The sequence below is a fragment of the Syngnathus floridae genome, chromosome 15 (genome assembly GCF_059516105.1).
Source record: "Syngnathus floridae isolate MCC-2025c chromosome 15, RoL_Sflo_1.0, whole genome shotgun sequence".
In the NCBI taxonomy this organism is placed as follows: Eukaryota; Metazoa; Chordata; class Actinopteri; order Syngnathiformes; family Syngnathidae; genus Syngnathus; species Syngnathus floridae.
In genome coordinates, this window is record NC_142427.1 from 6,540,409 (window position 1) to 6,559,455 (window position 19,047).

At 41.4% G+C, this 19,047-nt stretch overlaps 3 protein-coding genes and 1 long non-coding RNA gene across 13 annotated transcripts in view; 3 read left to right on the plus strand and 1 right to left on the minus strand.

Annotated features, from left to right (window-relative positions):
* LOC148386132 (uncharacterized) overlaps positions 1–5,382 on the plus strand; it is a 50,404-nt gene extending 45,022 nt beyond the window's left edge. For 2 of the 5 annotated variants that reach the window (XR_015863153.1, XR_015863155.1), the window contains exons 4-8: positions 420–508; positions 572–721; positions 2,885–2,991; positions 3,097–3,222; positions 3,990–5,382. This is a non-coding gene — a long non-coding RNA (uncharacterized LOC148386132). Of the gene's footprint in view, positions 1–419; positions 509–571; positions 722–2,884; positions 2,992–3,096; positions 3,223–3,376; positions 3,967–3,989 lie in introns of those variants that run through there. The other 3 variants (XR_015863154.1, XR_015863156.1, XR_015863157.1) reach the window with 3 other exon arrangements.
* gab3 (GRB2 associated binding protein 3) lies at positions 57–4,702 on the minus strand. Its single transcript, XM_088399040.1, has 9 exons — positions 4,506–4,702; positions 2,907–3,207; positions 2,513–2,669; positions 1,993–2,441; positions 1,609–1,896; positions 1,346–1,436; positions 1,035–1,125; positions 561–680; positions 57–485 (listed from the first exon to the last, which is right to left on the minus strand). Exons 1-9 carry the CDS (start codon positions 4,575–4,577, stop codon positions 369–371), a joined length of 1,686 nt encoding a protein of 561 aa, XP_088255166.1. The 5' UTR covers positions 4,578–4,702; the 3' UTR covers positions 57–368.
* A 488-nt stretch (positions 5,383–5,870) lies between the features above and the next one.
* On the plus strand, positions 5,871–12,082 carry aifm1 (apoptosis inducing factor mitochondria associated 1). 2 transcript variants are annotated; one of them, XM_088399594.1, is made up of 21 exons: positions 5,871–6,121; positions 6,717–6,847; positions 6,952–7,069; positions 7,156–7,179; positions 7,282–7,389; positions 8,347–8,421; positions 8,565–8,636; positions 8,716–8,784; positions 8,981–9,108; positions 9,183–9,313; positions 9,410–9,500; positions 9,593–9,677; positions 9,750–9,826; positions 9,915–10,023; positions 10,091–10,198; positions 10,287–10,375; positions 10,447–10,587; positions 10,852–10,994; positions 11,256–11,380; positions 11,460–11,647; positions 11,737–12,082. In XM_088399594.1, the coding sequence occupies exons 1-21, from the start codon at positions 6,034–6,036 to the stop codon at positions 11,806–11,808; spliced, it is 2,172 nt and encodes a 723-aa protein (XP_088255720.1). In that variant the 5' UTR covers positions 5,871–6,033; the 3' UTR covers positions 11,809–12,082. The 2 variants fall into 2 exon arrangements, with proteins under 2 accessions (XP_088255720.1, XP_088255721.1); XM_088399595.1 differs by lacking the exons at positions 8,347–8,421; positions 8,565–8,636; positions 8,716–8,784.
* A 144-nt stretch (positions 12,083–12,226) lies between these two features.
* LOC148386140 (glycine receptor subunit alpha-2-like) lies at positions 12,227–18,674 on the plus strand. Of its 5 annotated transcripts, none has more exons than XM_088399598.1 (11): positions 12,227–12,604; positions 13,138–13,220; positions 13,397–13,527; positions 14,167–14,234; positions 14,973–15,196; positions 15,805–15,887; positions 15,966–16,103; positions 16,207–16,421; positions 16,815–16,973; positions 17,446–17,538; positions 17,610–18,674. In XM_088399598.1, exons 2-11 carry the CDS (start codon positions 13,162–13,164, stop codon positions 17,874–17,876), a joined length of 1,437 nt encoding a protein of 478 aa, XP_088255724.1. In that variant the 5' UTR covers positions 12,227–12,604; positions 13,138–13,161; the 3' UTR covers positions 17,877–18,674. The 5 variants fall into 5 exon arrangements, with proteins under 5 accessions (XP_088255724.1, XP_088255725.1, XP_088255727.1 ...); XM_088399601.1 differs by lacking the exon at positions 12,227–12,604 and having other exon boundaries at positions 12,734–13,220; positions 16,815–16,850; positions 16,917–16,973; XM_088399599.1 differs by lacking the exon at positions 12,227–12,604 and having other exon boundaries at positions 12,733–13,220; positions 17,449–17,538.
* Positions 18,675–19,047: the final 373 nt, after the last annotated feature.

Consider the following 19,047-nt stretch of genomic DNA (forward strand, 5'->3'; position numbering starts at 1 on the left):
ACACACGCACGGGCAAACCTGTTAAGTATATTTAACACAAACGTCTCCGCACATCGCATGTTTCCATCCTTTTAATAACTTACAAAATAATCACAGTGAGAAAAAAATGAATAATTTAATTGTCACATTTTTTTTTACGTTGTGTTATCATCGATGCAGGTTAAATAAGCAGTATGAATATTTATGAGCAGAATTGCTGTGGTGTGGTTGGTCCTTCACAAAGAAATATTATGCTACATTTCGAATCAATGAGAACTAATAAAACAGATTTGCTGTCATTTTTTCCCCCAGTGCATGTTGAAGATGCTGAAGTTTTTTCTTTCAGACCAACCAAATGTGCTGATATTTTTCATTGTGACTTTCTTGACTTATGTTTTGGACTGTCGCACATCTATCCATTCCATCTTGGTGTTTTGTAGTGCCTGAGTCTTCTTCTCATCAACCTGCACGTAATCTACCCGATGTTCATCAGAAAGAAGAGGCTTCTGTGGAGACACATGAGGAGGAGGTGAACGTCAAAGGTCATGTTGAGTCACGCTATTGCGCTTGCGTCACTGTACCTTCTGTACAGGAGAAGGAGAAGCCGAGTTGAAATCCAATGATAAATAGTCAAGGTTAGATCTTCTTGCCCAAGGTTGAACAACTCCTTCGACATTGAGGGAGAAGCGTTGTTTTGACTCCTGTGGTCAGAAAAATAGCTGAGAAACGTTCCAAGTTCATGGTATGTTAAAAAACTGTTACACAAGAAAAAATGACTAAGCATAAATGGTGTGATTCGTGTGATTTCTAGGAAAATGCACAATTTTAAATTTCCAATATTATCCCTATAATATTTTTCTAGTCGGCCCCTACAGGCCTTTTTAGACATTTTAGGCAAATTAGTTTTGAAATTGTTGTCCTCTTTTTTTTCCCCTTTGCAACCCTTTAAGACACTGAATTTGATCATTTGAAATTTTTAGAATTATAACTATGCCATTCTGTGCTTCAGTCAAGGTTAAAATTGTGCAATCTACACGTTTTGATTCATATTTTACCATTGTGGCCCACTTTGCATCTTCATCTCTTGAATTGTCGCCGTTCTCAAAGCTTCCTTCATAAGATAAACACGTTCCGGAAAAGCTGAAACTACATAAAAAAAATTGAAATAAATACAAAAAATATATAATAATATATGAAAAATATAAAAATAAATTAATATAATAAATATTGACTATATCTTAAGTGTTAAAATAATGCTAGTTCTAAAAAAAAAAAAAAAAAAAAGATCATAATTTCAACAGCTATGTTTACAAATGGCATAAGATGCATCAATAACCGTGATAATGCAAGTTCCAATCAGTCTCACCACGAATCAGTCTTTGTTCTGCTCAAAGGATGATGAGCGGGACATTCAGTGATTGTAGAGAGGCCTCTCAAATCAAGAGGTGGGGGTCGAGCTGTGAATCCAGACAGGACAACAAGGTCTTAAACATGGTTGGAAATGCAAACAGAGGTCTGAATTTTACATTTACAACGACCTATTTTTAGCAAAGCGCTACCAAGACGACTCTCAAGTGTCTGCAGTGTCTTGTGCGCACGATTCAAAACATTCAGTCCAGTCACGCTCACCTCTCCTTAAACAAGGTTTGAGATGACGGTGGATCGGAGGAGGTGCAAATTCTCCTGGTTGGCACACGAGGGAGCTGAGAGTCTTGGTGGCCTTGACTTTTTTATTTGTATCGGGCATGCTGATGGGGCTCATGGGAATGTAAGCGTCACCTTCAACAACGCTGACACGTGACGGTGTGGAAACCATGGCGACGTAGGCCTCGTCTTGCTGGCTTTGGTTGTGCCATGATTGTCTTACCACATTAAGAGTCTGCCTTCTGTTTCCTGTTGATCTGCTGTCAGCATCTGCTAAAAAAAAAAAAAATGCTGTATGCAAATTATTTCCCATCAGTTTGAATCATGGCCCAAGATGACTTTTAATCTGACTCTCCTATCAAAACATACCAATTGTGAAATGGTCCAAGCTTGACAAAGATGTTCTTCGGAAAAGCGGCGCGACATGTTTTGGGCAATGTCGTGCACTCATTGCCCTCGGCCTGCGAATGCCTTCATCAGGCAGATGGTTCGGCTTAGGTGGCAGCGGAGGAGGTGTTTGCTTGTCCTTGGCGGCCTCAAATGACGCACGGGAGTATGGTTTGTCAAACTGGAAGACGCTCATAGCGCAGAGATGGAGCGGAGATGAGGAGGAAGGTGGCGCTAGGGCTGTGCAAGGCGCGCTGAGAGGAGGGTTGCTCAGCATCCCGTGTGGGAACGGAGATGGACTGAGGCGGAACTGAGAAATGCAGTTAAAAGATGACGAGCCACTGCAGGGAGGTGAGGGCACAATGTCCTTGAAAACATCTTCTGTCGACTTCTGCTCCAAAGAAGTCTCAGAATTTGAAAAGCTGTTATGTCTGAGGATATAAGATTGTCAAAATCAACGGCTATGAAAAATCTATTCATCTTGTGATGAAGTTTGACATACCTGCAAGTGATTCCACTTCCTGTCCCGCATTGGGACAAGACAAGATAATCGGGTGGGTGACTGGAGCCCTGTTGACTTGATAGAGACACCCGGTCAGAGTTGTCACTTGATGGCTGAAGTGATGCTGGGGTGTGAGGAAATCCTTCTTCAGAGCTCCCTGTTGACAAAAAAAAAAAGTGGCACTGAGAATGTGTTGCGGGGGCGGGGGGGGTGATTTGTACTAGCACAAAGGTGACAAGAGTGACACCAAAAGGCAAAATGGTGCAACTCAAGCAAAAAAAAAAAAAAAAATCGGATTTTTCAAGAGCGTTTGAATTTTTTACATTATATAATGGTAAGCACTCTCTCTTTTTTTATCCCTTTTTATTGTAGGACCGGCTTGAATGTACTTCACCTGCTTCTTCGTGGTTGTCAAACTGGCAAATATGACTGATGCTGCTTATCCAGACGTTCATCTCCTCTTCAGTCTTGGCCACCAGGTAGAACATACGAGCAGAAGTCTTCACCGCAAAGAGATGCTTTTCTTGGAAATCACGCTTTATCCCCAATTGTCCGTTCAGTATTTCCACCTTGCACTCTTTCAGGTCAATAATGCGGATTGGCTTTTTGGAACTTTTACTTTGGTAGTACTCCAGCACATCAGGGTTCCCGCTCATGCGACCTCTTCGTAGAACAAACCAACGTTTTCTCCATGCCTACAAGGAGAGAAGGTGAGACCTGTTTAGGGAACTAAATTCTGTGTATTGTCTCCAAATACAGTAGTGCAACCCTATCAGCACCTTTTTAGTCATGACCAGTCATGGGAACTCGATCACAGCTTACTTAGCAACTTTAAAATACATTTGTTTTTGATACGGTCACCAGGCGGAACCTTTTACTCAAATTCCCCCACATAGAAGAGGAAGTTTGCTGTTTTCAGCACAACAGACTTCCACAGAATGGATGATTGATTGGAAACAATACTGAGAAGAGTTTGATGTGAATTCTAAATGTACACGTACGTTAAAACTTGACTTCACACTTGGTTTTGCGGCTTCGTTTACAAGAACTTTTCTTCTTCTTTGTGTGGGGGTTATCTGCTTATCTGCTCTTGCATGTCAGTTGGTGTCAGGAAGTGTTATGACAAACCACAATTACTACCAACACTGCCCAACTTATAGTTAGTGATGATGGTGTTGATGATGGGTGTGTTTTTAATTTATTCAATTTGTAACTAAAGGTTAACTATGTACAATTTAATATAGAAGGTAGGAACAGCGTTCCTTACCACTCCTTTTTGTCACCTGATTCCATTCCACCCAGATAAGAGATATTTTCATATTGGGTTAGAGTATTTGAATAAAGCACACGGCACTCATCAACATTTATGCAATCTGTCATCTGGCACAAGCAGAACTGCTCTGCTGTCCTTCAATAAGTTTCTTTTTCTCTTCAGCCGTATTTGTTTTGACGAAATTCCCTCCTCCTCTTTGCACAGAGGAAGTGCAAGCAGCCCATCAAAAAGCGGGACTATTTCTGCTTGCTGCTCATGACTGATGTCTGGTTGGGCTGACATGACTTCCCATGTTTCACAATACACAGGCTCCCCTGCACCAAAAACATGCAGTGAGTGGCTAAGCCCAAGATCACATGACCCCAACAATTGCATGCCGGTCAAGGCGATGTGCTGTTTACGATTTTGTTTGTTACACGAGTTGTTTTCCATGATTTGTAATTTATTGCTTGTGTCATCATTACATGTGGTTATCATAACAAGAAGGAGTCTGACCTAGAGACTAGATGGACATGTTTCAAATCCGTATTACAATATATACTGTATAGTATCCACACACATGCTCACACATCATACCCCCCCCCCCCCCCCCCCCACACACACACACACACACACTAGCGGGAGCCTTAATAGCAGAGGGTGGCATTTATACTATTAAGCTGCTGCAGTGGCATGAGACAAAAAGACAAAAACAAGTGTCTCGTGTGTGTATCTACTCACAAATCGCTTGAGTTTCTTCTCCGGGGGTGATTTAATGAGCCAGCCAGTGCAGACCACATCCCCAGCACTCATCTTGACTGCAGAGCGTGTCGTCCTCTGCTGCTGCTGTAGCTGCTGCTGCTGTTGCTGCTGCTGCTGCTGTTGCTGTGAAACTGAGAGCAAGCATATCCTGTGTTCTGGTATTCAGCCCAGCCACTCCAAAAGGAGGAAGTCAAAAAACTGATTACACTGACTGAGAAAAGGGGAGTGAAAGAATCATCTGTTTATGTTACCAAGAAAGGATGAACCTTTTCAAGTAAAAACTGAAAGCTTCAACACTTAAGCAGGAGATGGTTAGGTCAAAAAAGAGAAACGTGATATCCTGCTGTTGAAAGACTTCATTCTGAATGCATCATTTGCTTTCTCCTTGTACCTGACATTTCAGAATATCTTTGCGTATGTATAACATCAAATGAGTTATTTTGCATGGCATTGTTGAAGGTTAAAATTCAAGAAATTGGGGGGAAAATAGCTATTGAATGTAAAAATCACAATAGTAAGTTGTATCTCTTGCTCCCACTGTAACATTTAACATGCATCTGCATTCTTCATGTTTTCTAATGTATTTGTAAAAGGCCTGTCTACGATATTTTTGACACACCATTGTATATATGAGTATATCTTGTACAGTATATGTGGTACCCCAAAAAGATACACCTGATTTTAAAGTATATAGTTCCAAGAGTAATGTTGAGTTTATATGAAAATGGATCCAATGTTACTGTCTGTATTTTTATATTTTAATTCACATTTGTTTACATTTATTTTATCGCTATTTTTTTTATTTGATTGTATTTTATTTTTTCATTTTTCTAATAAAAGTAGGTCCATTATTATTGTCATAGTATTTATATTTCAACCACTAGGATACCCCAGTGAGGAAGTCTGTACCATAGCCCTACTTCCAATAGAGACGTGTACCGCTCAAACATGGCTGCCGTTACACGCATGCGAAGTGGCGATCACGAGGCGGGTTGCGGCGTGACGCTCATAAGAAAATTACGACCTCATTGGCTCAGGGTGGACGTCGCGCTGCTTTTGACCAATCAAAACGCTTGTGAATATTAATGAGGTTTTGCCAAAGATCTTCAAAGAAGAGATTCCGTTTGTGAGTGTAACTCAAAGATCAATCAGCGCTAAACTGTTTTTGACCAAACAGTTATCGTCTCTCTATTATAGTTTTAATAATGAAAAATAAAAAGGTGGATGAATGAAATTCCCAACTTTGTGGGCATATATTTAACCTAGCAAATCACGGCTCCATCTTTAGTCACCAGCTTTTCTCGAAGCGTTCCTCTTAAGCACTTTAAGCTCTTTACAATTACCCATGATTCCCCTGCAACGTATGACCTGTCTCTGGCCTTGTGCAGCGCGGCTGGTTGCAGGACTGAGAAAGCGGCGCTAGGATTAGGTTAACTAAGTGGCATTGGTGCACCTACCTGACAGGTTGACAAGTGACGAAGGAATTGATACCAGGGAAGTTGCAACAATGCTCAAATGTAGAACCGTGTGGAGAAAGCTTGCTCCTCTTGCCAGAGCCTCGTCAACACTGTGTCGGCAAAATGTGAGGAGGACAGGTATGCCAAAACTTGACACATCTGCTTGCATTATTCTTTTTAGCTCACCCAATAATTTGTGCCGTTTGATTAACGGTACTTGTTATTGCGCCGTGTCTTCTCATTTCGTTCATTTCTCATTTTGGACAACCAATGTGGTGATTTTGGTCAATGTATGACCTTCAATTCACCGGAAAAGAGCGAAAGTAGCCACCAAGCGAACTGCGATATTGCCTGAACTTGATACAATATGATATTTTAAGGACCTGAGTTATGCCTGACTATAAATGTTACTGATTACATGAGCCAATTGTGATTTGAGATTTAATCCCGTAATCCAACAAAATATTATTATTGTGGTCGTAGTGTACAGAGGCGTGACAACTGTTTCTAAGGTTGTGATTATATTAGGTCTTGTGAATATTCATGATGGGTTAATCATTTATGTAAAGGCCCAATTTTGATATAGATGCTAAATTTTTTGGTCTCTAAGTATCTCTAGTAGCACAAATACTGTACATCTCACAAATCACATTATCCCCAAATACTTACGATTTAAAGACTTGATAGCATTTGTGAAAACCGATCAAGCTGGAGCTTCTTTTTTTTTTTCCAGGTTTGCATAATGCCAGAATACCTGCACATGTACCTGGGGCTCATATGGCGACAGGGCCTGGAGGAGGTGGTAGAGAAAATCAGCTGTATGTCCTCCTGGTTGGGGCAACCTGCCTTGGTGGAGCAATTTACGTGAGTGAGCTCACCTCCAGTTATGGCTGTGCACATTTGTGCAATGTTTGTCATTCGAGGTGATGATGTTGGCTGCTTTAGTGTGACTTCTGCTGTTTCTTTAGGCATACAGAACTGTTAAAGGAGACCAGCAAAGATATGACGAACGAATTGCAGAAATCGCATCTCGACCACATCGAAGAAGCCAACAAGCAACCACCAGCGTCCAGATAGAAACTCCTGGTGAGAACATTTGATTTTTACTGCTGTTGATTGTTGTCGCAACCCAAATTCTAATCGAGAATATTTATACTACTCTGTTTTTGTAGCCGCAGAGACCGTTGAAACAGAATGTGAGTGTTTAAGTTTAATTTGACAGTCAACATTGTGTTTGTAAACAGACCACAGAGTTGGTTGTGTTAAATTGTACAGACGTAATATTTTTTGTCTCGTAGCTGTTCCAGAGTCAGAACCTCAAGCCACACCTTCGTCAGAAGAGCCGAGCCCTGTCGTGCCTGATACTGAGACAGCAGCGTCAAGTGAAGCGCCTGAACCTATCCAAGGTTATTTGCTGACTTTTCTATTTGATGTGAAATGTGGTCTCGTGTCTAAAAGGTTTGATTCATTTAATATTTATATGACTGATATTTTTTAAATCGAATTTCCATTCCACCATAAACTCATATTGCTCTTTAGCAATACTATATTGTGACACCAAGAGGTCAATTTGTGTAATGCAATTTTAATGGAATTCAACCAAAATGAGTTTAGTAGCACTTCGATGATGATAAAAACAGTAAAACATCTCTTTAAAAATTACTTTAGTGGTTAACGTAATAAATTGTCTCAAATAATGACAATAATGTGAAAATAAAATACATGAAAAAAATATTGGCCAGCGTTTCTGAATGAAGTTTTATCTTCACTTTTGGATATCACTTTTATACACGAGTACCATGAATGCCTAGTACACTGCATGCATTACTTATGTATTCCTTTTCATGCATATTATTTTATTTCGTGATGTGTGCCTTTTCCCTCCTCACACTTAACCTTTCCAGTCATTTCCTTTAATAAATGCATTTGAATGAACCTAGTGTATTAACCTTTCCTAGTTGCAGTCGCTGTCTTTGTACACCTGGTGAACAGGGTCCATGTGGTTTTCCTATCCTGATATCAATTGCATCTTTTCTGTGTCACAGTTTAACTGTTTTCCTTTTGTGGTTTTTTTCCCCCCTAATGTTGAACATATCATCTTTGGACGTGGCTGGAAGTTGCGATTCCAAATGCAATACCGCTCCATTTGGGTTAAAATGGACCTCAAAATGTTTAACTCTGTAAAATTGTGCCATTACACAGAGAAAGTGGTTAACTTGAACTGTGCAGCTTCCAGCTATGATGATGAGGCATGCTCTTGTATTCATTTTATCTAGGTGAGCAAATGCATGCAACTTTGTGGTCATCCCTTTGAAATACTAGTCTTATGTCTAAATTGGTGCTATGGATCACCCTGACAACAGACGAGCCTGTGTTAGAAGCAGCACCAGAAGAAGAAGTAGCAGCAGAAGCACCCGCTGAGTCGCTAGTTGAGGAGGGTAAGACATCAAGGATTCAACGTATCCCATTTATGAATGAGGCCGTGCCAACAATTGAATTGCCTGTATTGACTGAGACAGTTTAAAAAAAAAAAAACTCCAATCTCAGTCACAGGCTAATAATTCTACTACTATACTACCAGAAGCCCCGCCCCCTTCCGAGCCAGAGCCAGCCCAATTAACCGAGCCGTCCCCGGCGCCTGTTGTGGAGAGTGGTAAGCGCTTCCGCGTCCTGCGCAGGGAACCTGTGACATACACTTGCGATGTTTTTGATTTTGTCCTGACTGCGGACAGAACCCGCAGAAGCTGAAAGCCCCGCAGCCGAGCCGTCTGAGCCGCAGGCTGAAGTGGTGGCAGAGAGTGGTAAGATTTGATTCCAGCAACGTTGGGTGCAGAAATGGGGGGAGGTCCTGAAATTTTTTATGATAGGTTCTCTGCCTTTTTCTCTTCAGACTAACTTTTTTTCTAGTCCACAGGTTAATTTCTCTTCCCTCCTAACAGGTTTATCGGCAACGGGTCATCTACCGTTCTCTGACTCTTTCTGTCTTTGTCTTGCTAGCTGAAGCACTCACCACGGAACAGCCCTCACCCGCACTTCCCCCACATGCCCCTTACCTCCTGATTGGTGGTGGGACGGCCTCCTTCGCCGCTGCCCGCTCCATTCGAGCCAGAGACCCCGGCGCCCGCGTGAGTTTTACTTTCTGCTTCAAAGCGGCTTCCTGTCCTTTGTTTGTAACTTAAAGCGCGGGCTCTACAAACAGGTTTTGATTGTGACGGACGAGCCGGACCTCCCGTACATGAGACCGCCCTTGTCCAAAGAGCTGTGGTTCTCTGACGACCCTGCTGTGACAGAAACTCTACGTTTCAAGCAGTGGAATGGAAAAGAACGAAGGCATGTCGCTCAAGTTGTGTACACACCAGGAAAAATGAACTGACACCTTGTATGACATTGACTGTACATGATTTTTTGTTTTTTTTTATTTTGCAGTATTTACTTTCAACCACCATCATTCTACATTACTCCAGAAGAACTGAGTACTGCAGAAAATGGTGGCGTGGCAGTTCTCACAAGGAAAAAGGTTAGTCCAATGGCCTAATTATCGTCAAACGAGCTCAGTTGATGATAATTGCACTGAACTGATTTTTGACAAGAAAAAAAATTTCATTCTAGGTTGTCCACATGGATGTGAGGGGAAACAAAGTAAAACTAGACGACGACACGGAGATCTCATACGACAAGTGCTTGATTGCCACAGGTTTGCCACTTCACCTTATGTCATCTGAGCCACTGTTTGCGCTATGTAAAAGCTAATTTCACTTTATCCAAGGCGGCATTCCAAGAAATTTGCAAGTTATTGACCGAGCTGGAGATGAGGTGAAGCAGAAGACGACTTTATTCCGTAAGGTCAGTGTATAGAGGTCGCCAGAGGTCAGGGCACTACTTAAAGTCATAAAAAAAGCGACAACAATGTTCTACATTTTCACCACTACAGATTGATGACTTCCGGACTTTAGATAAAGTCTCCAGAAACATAAAATCAATCACAGTCATCGGAGGCGGTTTCTTGGGCAGCGAGCTGGCCTGTGCCCTCGGCAGACGATGTAAGACAAAAATAATGAAGAGGAGAAAACACTTGATGCATCTTGATCGTGACTTGTCCCCTTTCAGCTCAGGATTCCGGTCTGGAGGTGATCCAGATGTTCCCCGAGAAGGGCAACATGGGCAAAGTTCTGCCCGAGTATCTCAGCAACTGGACGACAGAAAAAGTCAAAACAGGTTTGCTTCTCTTTTGCTTTATAGCTCTTCTAAATCTACTCCTGGAAGCACTTTTTTAATATTAGATAATTGTTTTTATTTTACTCAGAGGGTGTGAAAGTCATCTCAGAAGCTCTCGTCAAATCTGTGACATGCAAAGACGATCAGTTAGAAATAAAACTCAAGGATGGTCGATTGGTAAGTCCAGTCCAATTCAGAGACAGTTTAAAAAAAAAAAAAAAGTTACTTAATCGTGTTTTACATTATAGATAAAAACCGATCACGTGGTTGCAGCCGTTGGCCTGGAGCCCAACGTCGACCTCGCCAAGTCGGCAGGTCTGGAGGTGGACTCGGACTTTGGTGGCTATCGTGTCAATGCCGAGCTGCAAGCTCGGTCCAACATTTGGGTGGTAGGTTAATTATTGAAAACTACTGCGTCGTTTAACTACTAGTCTGTAATTATTAACAAAAGTGCAAATGTCACTTTTTATTCTTTGAGTCAACTAAAAATGATTGCTTAAATTATAAATGGCGCCATGATTACACTGAGGAATTGGCCATGAGCTTTGAATGTGAACTTGTGCTTGTGACTATAGCGCCCTCTTGAGATGAGTTCACGTCATGGCACCCAAAAAAAAAAAAAACACCATGCTCTCTGCTCTTCCTTCATTCAGGCGGGAGATGCTGCTTGTTTCTACGACATAAGGCTTGGCCGCAGACGGGTGGAGCACCACGACCACGCCGTTGTCAGCGGCCGACTGGCCGGGGAGAACATGACAGGAGCCAACAAGCCTTACTGGCACCAGTCTATGTTCTGGTATGAACCACTCTACAGTATTCCCTGCTTCTGATAGCTGGTGATTGCACCATAACTGTGTTGTTTTAAAAGATTAGAACTAGCATGCGCAAGAGTAGCATAAGATTTTGTAAATGACTCAAGGTCTTTGAATAGTTGAAATGCCGTTTCAGGGCTTACAAGCATCAGGAGGCTGCGTTGCATAGTCCAAAAAGTTTTTTGGGGTGGATTTCACCTAGACAGACATTTGTTAAGTTTTGGTGTCCAAATATTGTGTAATAGGAGTGACCTGGGTCCTGACGTAGGCTATGAGGCCATTGGGATTGTGGACAGCAGTTTGCCCACCGTGGGGGTCTTTGCCAAAGCCACAGCCAAGGATACACCCAAAGCTGCCACTGAAGAGTCTGGTATGAGCAATCATATGTTCAAATATATTAGTTGGGAAGCAAGTGGTTAACTTTGTTGTGTTCTGAAATTGTGCTGCAGGAACTGGTATCCGCTCAGAAAGCGAAACTGAGGACGTGGCATCGAGCCCCGTGGCCTCCTCCATACCTGCTCCCGCTGAGACGCACAAAGACGACTACGGCAAAGGAGTCATTTTCTACCTGCGAGACAAAGTGGTGGTGGGCATCATCCTGTGGAACGTTTTCAACCGAATGCCCATTGCAAGAAAGGTCAGATGTCACCCCCTCCCACAAAAATAAAAACGTCATTTCAAGATTGTGGAATTGATTCACTCAAAAGCATCTTTTTGTCTGCGTAGATTATCAAGGATGGAGAGGAACACGGCGATCTAAACGAGGTGGCTAAGCTGTTTAACATCCATGAAGATTAGGACAACGAAGAACAGTGAGAAACTAAGTGACATTTTGTGAACTTGCAGTATCCCATCAGTTATGTAAATTGTGATTTCAATGAATTATTTTCATACTACACCTGAAATTTCTATTTCTTGTCCATAATCCCTACTCCTGCCCTTAAAAAAAAAAAGAAAAAAACTGTCATGCCTCGGTACAAATATTTTCTCTGGCCAACTCCTAGTCACAGTGTAATGGTCACAAAACAGCTGCTTGTTGGGAGAAAGGCTGAAATAAAAATCTATTTTTAAATCGGAGTTATCCCTTTATTCTCGCGCGGCACTAATGTGCGATGCGCTGACCTCAAGGGATTGGTGAGGCAAAGAGACGTAGGCAAAGCCACCCTGGTCTTGTGTCCATCCATAAACAATAAAATCAGCATGTGTAAGAGTCAAATGCACTGCAAGCGTAAACTTTGGACATCTTGACCTACTTACGGTATGTTGTCTGGAGATGACAATGCTCAAGCATGCAGAAATGTCTTTTTTCCTCTGTTATTAGTAATGCATCCCTGTTTATTCATCACACACATTTCTTATTCTATTTGACACTGAAGGGTCCAAAGCCAAGCGAGGCAGACGTGCAGCAATAACGGGCCGGCTCGTATTAATTTTACATGAACAAGTGGATGAATCTTCGGACGGAGCTTCCACATTTATATTTACTTTTTTTTTAGTTTTGTTTTTTTTTAAACGCCCCGGCTCATTCGGAGATGCACCCAGCAGGCTGGAAACATCGGACATCCTTTCTTGAGATGGAAACATCAATAGAAATGTGAGATAACGTTTATATATAAAATTAAAAAATATATATACGTATATACATTTTTATTTAAATTTTTATTTATTTAAATTTTATTAAATAAAAAAATAAAATTTTATTAAATAAATAAAAAATACTATTTTATATTTGTCTCAAAATGTGTGTTTAAATTATTTAGTTAAGCTCCAATATTTCTATTCTTGCTGTAACTTTTTCAAAAATGTGTTAATAAACCTAATTAGAAACAGCGAGTAATTCCATGAAATACATAGTTACTGTCTCTTTAAAGATTCTAGCAGTCAATCCTTGAACATGCGTGTGGCCATTTAAAAAAAAAAAAAGCGAAAGCTTCAAGTCATTCCCACAAGCAGCAAGGGGGAAAAAAAAGTTCCCGGGCATTCTGAATTATACAGCAGCAACGTCTTGTAGTTTACACCTGCTGAGGGAAAGGAAAGGAGGAGCTGCTGCGTCCAGACGACAGCTTTAGCTGGAGGAGCAACATCTGCATTTTTTCACCCCTCTTATCAGTTATATTTTCCCTCCAGAGGTGGAGTCTTTTTCTTCAGAGGATGCAACTGCACACTTTGTGTTTCCTGTGGGCTCATTATGTGTTTTTTCTGCAAGGCAGGTACTGTAAATATTTTATTATATCACATTTTATCAACAAGTAAGCTTAAGATTAATTCTGGATCAAACTAAAATGATAAATGACTATAGATCATTTTTCTGTGAATGTTTCCTCTAAAAAACAAATGTCACTTTAAAATTCAAAAATACATGTGATGGGTTGTCACCCTGCTGCAGGTCAGTCCAATGTAAGGACATGAAGTTACCCGGCAGCGGCGCTTCCAAAGCGCCCTCGCCATCTGACTTTCTGGATAAGCTGATGGGTCGTACATCTGGCTACGACGCTCGCATCCGACCCAACTTCAAAGGTAACCAGGGATCTGCTGGGTGGGAGGAGCTTCCTTCTCATGACAGGTGTGAGGAAGCTTTTCCACTCAATTTATCTGACAATGTGGGCGTTGAAATGGCGCAAATCCCTGACAGATGGGTCAAGGGGGACCAGAGATGCTGCAGGCTACGATGCTTCCCACACAACCCTGATGGATTTTTTTTTTTTCCTGTCACTGTTTTACTGTTGACCCACAGCCTTGAGTTATAATTTTTTTTCCTTCCTTCAGATCCTTTTCATTTGAAATGCACATCACCGCGCCTGCTGCTACCCCAGCCCAACCCCAATCTGTAGCTCTAGCCAGAAGATTCTTTCTGACACACTTTACCCCACACAAGTCTCCAGGGTTGAATTTCATATATATTTCATGTCATATTTGATAGCTCTCTCCACTCGGTCGTCAGTACATGGTGAGAAAATTCCCAGCTGATTATCTATAAATACACTACTAATGTAACTAAAGTAAAATCAATAAAAGATTACCTCCAGGGAAATGAGGCACTTGAATATTTTATGTTTAGTGGGGAACGTGTGTACTAGAAATGCTGTTTATTTAACGCCGATTCGAGAATAAAGTCAATATTTGTAACCATGCTGTGTTATAATCCGCCCATTTTAGGACCTCCTGTGAACGTCACCTGCAACATCTTCATCAACAGCTTCGGCTCCATCACTGAAACCACCATGGTGAGTTTTCCCTCCTAAGCAGCAACAAGTCGTCTCTCTATATTTCTGCCTTTCAAAACATAATTACTTGATTGACGCTTAATTTTTGTTGTAGTTGTAGTTTAATGTGGTGTATAATTGGTAGAAAGTGCAATAAAGACAATTGCAGTAGCATCGAAACACTTTTTTCACGGACGATTTATTGTTATTTATGTACAGTGAGGACTTACTTAACATTAATTTATCTTTTCAGTTAAAAGATGAGACATCTCAGACTTAATTTGTAAATATCCTTTGGCAAAAATAAATGCAAAATGTCAAATGGGATTTCCTCATCAAGATTTAAAAAGGACTTCCAAAAAGAACTCGCTTATTTATGAGGTGTGAATACTTTCTGGGGGGATTTTATTTATTCACATTTAGAGATACCGAGACTCATGTATTTTCGAAAATACTTAAAAGGGAGTTTGTTAAATATTAATCGTCATAATTGAAAGTAAAGTTTGCTGTCGTTTTAGATGATGAGCACACAAGCCTGTAAGATTATTTTTTTTTGGCAGCCTTTTTGTTTTGTTTTACGAACTCAACCATTTAGGGCTGTCTGATTTACGTGTTTCAAAATAGATTTAAAAAAAAAAAATCTGTCTGGACTGCAGTGAGTCAACCCTCCTCTGCCTGGATGAGTGAGAAGCCTCACAAATATGTTTTTTTGTTTGGATGCCACTAAACTAACTCTTCTATGTACGTGAATGATTGCAGGACTACCGGCTAAACGTATTTCTGCGCCAGCAGTGGAACGACCCTCGACTGGCTTATAAAGAGTACCCGGATGACTCGCTGGATCTGGACCCGTCCATGTTGGACTCCATTTGGAAGCCCGATTTATTCTTTGCCAATGAAAAGGGAGCAAATTTCCATGACGTTACCACTGACAACACACTGCTCAGAATATTCCAAAATGGAAATGTCCTCTACAGCATCAGGTAATTTGATCCCATCTCATTTTTTTTTTTTTTTCCACTCCAGTTCAGCTGAGTTGTAATTGGTGTCCAGCTAATCCAGTGATCATGCTCATGGTAAATATTAACTCCAGGCGAAATAAATTCAACTCACTCATGTGACACCAAAGCAGTGTGGTGGAATAATCAGGAAATACAGTCTAACTAGATGAAGTCAGAAATATATTTCTATAAATGTTAATGATATGGCAAATCGAGCAGTAAAATCCACGACTAATAAAAGCCACACATGACATCTAGCAGCGCTAATGTAGCAATTAGCATTGACAGAATTGTTATTGTTTCCTTAATGACATCACATGTTGCCAGGTAGAGTTCATACACCTCATTTATAGCTAAATCCAGATAGGATGATGACGAAAAGCCACCGACACCCGCTAGGCTTTTTAAACTGAATTAGGTCGCTTTCAGTTTGCAATTGAACTACTCTTCTTTGTGGAATATAAAATACAGAAAGACAGCAAAACACTATCATGGGCCACTGACTCTAATGCTGAAATGCCAGAGGTTAAAGTCATTGCAAAAAAAAAAATGGGCTGATTCAAATGCAATGTGCCATCTTTGTCCTCTAGGCTGACATTAACCCTCTCATGCCCTATGGATCTAAAAAACTTCCCCATGGACAGCCAGACGTGCATCATGCAGTTGGAGAGCTGTGAGTAACATCTCAAGCCTGTTGACAGCATTACATTTTTTGACCAGCTTTTTTTTTTTTTCTCTCTCTCTCTTCCAGTTGGCTACACCATGAATGATCTCATCTTCGAATGGCTGGACGTGGGCGCTGTGCAGGTGGCCGACGACCTGGTGCTCCCTCAGTTTGTTCTAAAAGAGGAGCAAGGCCTCGGCTATTGCACCAAGCATTACAACACAGGTAAACGATAAGACGACCCCCCGACCGGCATCTTGGAAGGACCTCTGTTACTCGACCTCTAATCAGCCTGTTAGTTTGTGCCTGTATCTCCTCCTGTTGTTAGGTAAATTCACCTGCATCGAGGTCAAATTCTACCTGGAGCGCCAGATGGGTTACTACTTGATCCAAATGTACATACCCAGCTTGCTCACTGTCATCCTTTCCTGGGTGTCCTTCTGGATCAACATGGATGCAGCTCCAGCCAGAGTGGGCCTGGGCATCACCACGGTGCTCACCATGACCACGCAGAGCTCCGGCTCCAGAGCGTCTCTACCAAAGGTCAGACTCTGTTTTGTGACGCCCAATTTGGTCACTTATAGCAGAGCTCACTGCAACGGACGCAGTCACCTTAGGAGCTTGCTCCATCCACTAGCCTGGTGTGATTTGGACACTTTGGATTAATGAAATGTGTCACAATGAAGCATGCAATATACAGTGGTTGCCTAAGGCTAGATGATAGAACATGTATATTTACTTAGCAATGCTCCTCCCTAAGTGAAATGCCTGTGAGGTGTCAGCGGTAGCCATGGTGCGAGTTGCTTGAATTCCTTTTAAGCTTGACGACACTTGTCTTCAATTATTTATTTCAAACTCAGGGTTAATAAAAGGACAGTTCAAATTAAGACATATATAAATAGACTACATGAGACGTTTTTTTTTTTTTTTTTGCAGGTGTCCTACGTGAAAGCCATCGACATCTGGATGGCGGTGTGTCTCCTTTTTGTGTTTGCCGCCCTCTTGGAGTACGCGGCTGTTAATTTCGTTTCCCGGCAGCACAAGGAGTTCTTCAGATTGAGGAAGAAGCTCAAAGAGCAAGAGCGGCAACGGATTGTGAGTGCAAGCCACCCACTCAGGCGCAGCCCCCAGGGCAGCTGTCACCTGCAATTCCCTCTGCTCTGCCCGGCCCGGTTCTGCACGGGCGGGTCACACATCTCGACTGCATGTCGTGCCGCGGACAGCGTTGACCTGTAATTAATTCAAGCCGTCAACCCCCTCGCCATTCTCGGACGCACGTTCTTCCTAGCTCACCTTGACTCTCACGAGGAAAAGAAACAAATGTGTTTTGATCCTCTTTTTAATCTTTGAAAGAAACAGCACAGTGAAAGACCAAATGCGGGATTCATAATATTCAATATTTATAGCAGCATCCTCAAATCATTTGCATGTAAAATTTGCGTTTATTTCTGAGGATGACAACGCTCTGATGACTTTGCCTCCACATTATAATAGACAGACGATGACTCGGTTAATGAACGCAAACGTGCACTTGGATGATTCTGTGCTGCTCTCTCGCTTTCATTAGCAGGGAAGTGGAGAGAGCAAGACGAAAGGCAACATGGCAGGCAATGATGCGCCTCATGGGAGCGCGGGCCAGCAGTGCAGTGCCTGCGCTCGGGTACGTGCTTCGCCTTAAAACAATCTGCAAAAAAAATCACAACCTCTAATTCAGTTTTTTTCCCCTTTCAGGAGGAGGAGCTAGCTCGCCAGGGTTTACTCTTCCACACTTTCGGCCTGGGACTGGCGAACGCTTCTGAGATGGATGCGACACCGGTTTTTGCCGACTTACCTCCTGGCTTGGGCTACTATGACATCAGGCGGCGCTTTGTGGACCGAGCCAAAAAGATTGACACCATCTCTCGCGCCTTGTTTCCTATGAGTTTTCTTATGTTTAATGTCCTCTACTGGCTCACCTACAAAGTTCTTCGGCACGAAGACGTCCAATTTAAACTGTGACTCGACGAGGGAAATAATAGGAATGGTTTCGCACGATGTGTGTAGTGACAGCATGACAGCTACTCTTAAAGATAAATTATGCTGTCCACAACTAAGTTATTATTTTGATTAATATTTTTTTTATTTATACCCTACTCCCAAAGAAACACTTTTTGTTTCCACTTATGAGCAATACTGTGTGGCACACATCGCTTGGCATCTCGAGTATAACTTTAACTTTAAAGAGAATTATTGTTCTTAATTAATGTGCCCCTTCTTTATCTTCATTGGCATTTGGACTGCTGCATACTGGAGATTCTTTCTCAGGTTGTGTGCTCATTTTCACATCACACTGACCACTGTGCGTCACAACACCACAATGTAATGAATTACAAATTCTGTTCTTGTCATATCTAATTTTTTTTTTTAATTGCAAAGTTTTACTGGATTTTTTTTGTATTTGTTTAAATTTTGTCACTTTATTGTACAGAAATACATATTGAAGACATTTTGCGTGTATGGCCAGAGGGTGGTGCTGTTGCTCCTTTTATTTAATGTGCACGTTCAAAGACGCATCTTTAAGTTAGAACTTGAGCGAACCAGTGAAATGTCCGAGGTTGGCTTTTTCAACACTATTGATTTACCTAGATGTCAAGCCAACTCTAGCCAAGCTCTTATTTGACTTATTCGTGAATATTTGCTTGCAGGTCTTCGTTGCATTTATTTGCCAAGTTGGGCAATATTTGAATTTGCATATTCCTACTGTATATTTTTGTCGATTTAAGATTCATACAGTATTAAAAAGTAAAGCACAAGTAACTCATCAGCCACTCGGGATTTTTTCTCTCTTTTTATTGATTACTTTTAGGGTGGGGGGCTGCTTTTTATTTGAGTCTGCCCCCCATTCCTAAAGATACAGTGCTGTAATTTCTGGCAACTGCACGCACCTTTTGAAGTTGTATTTGTCAACTCTTATTAGCTGAAATATTTTTCCTTTTTCGGCACAAGCATATGTGCAAATTATTAAAGGCGAGAAACTATTTTGACAAGTTAATTATATTGTGTATGATTGATGGCAAAAATCACTTTCTGTTTCTGTACTTAGTAGTATTTTCCAACAGGTAAAGGTGATTTTTGTTTGACTGATTGTGACGACTTTTGACACGTCTAATGAGCGATTATAAAACAGATT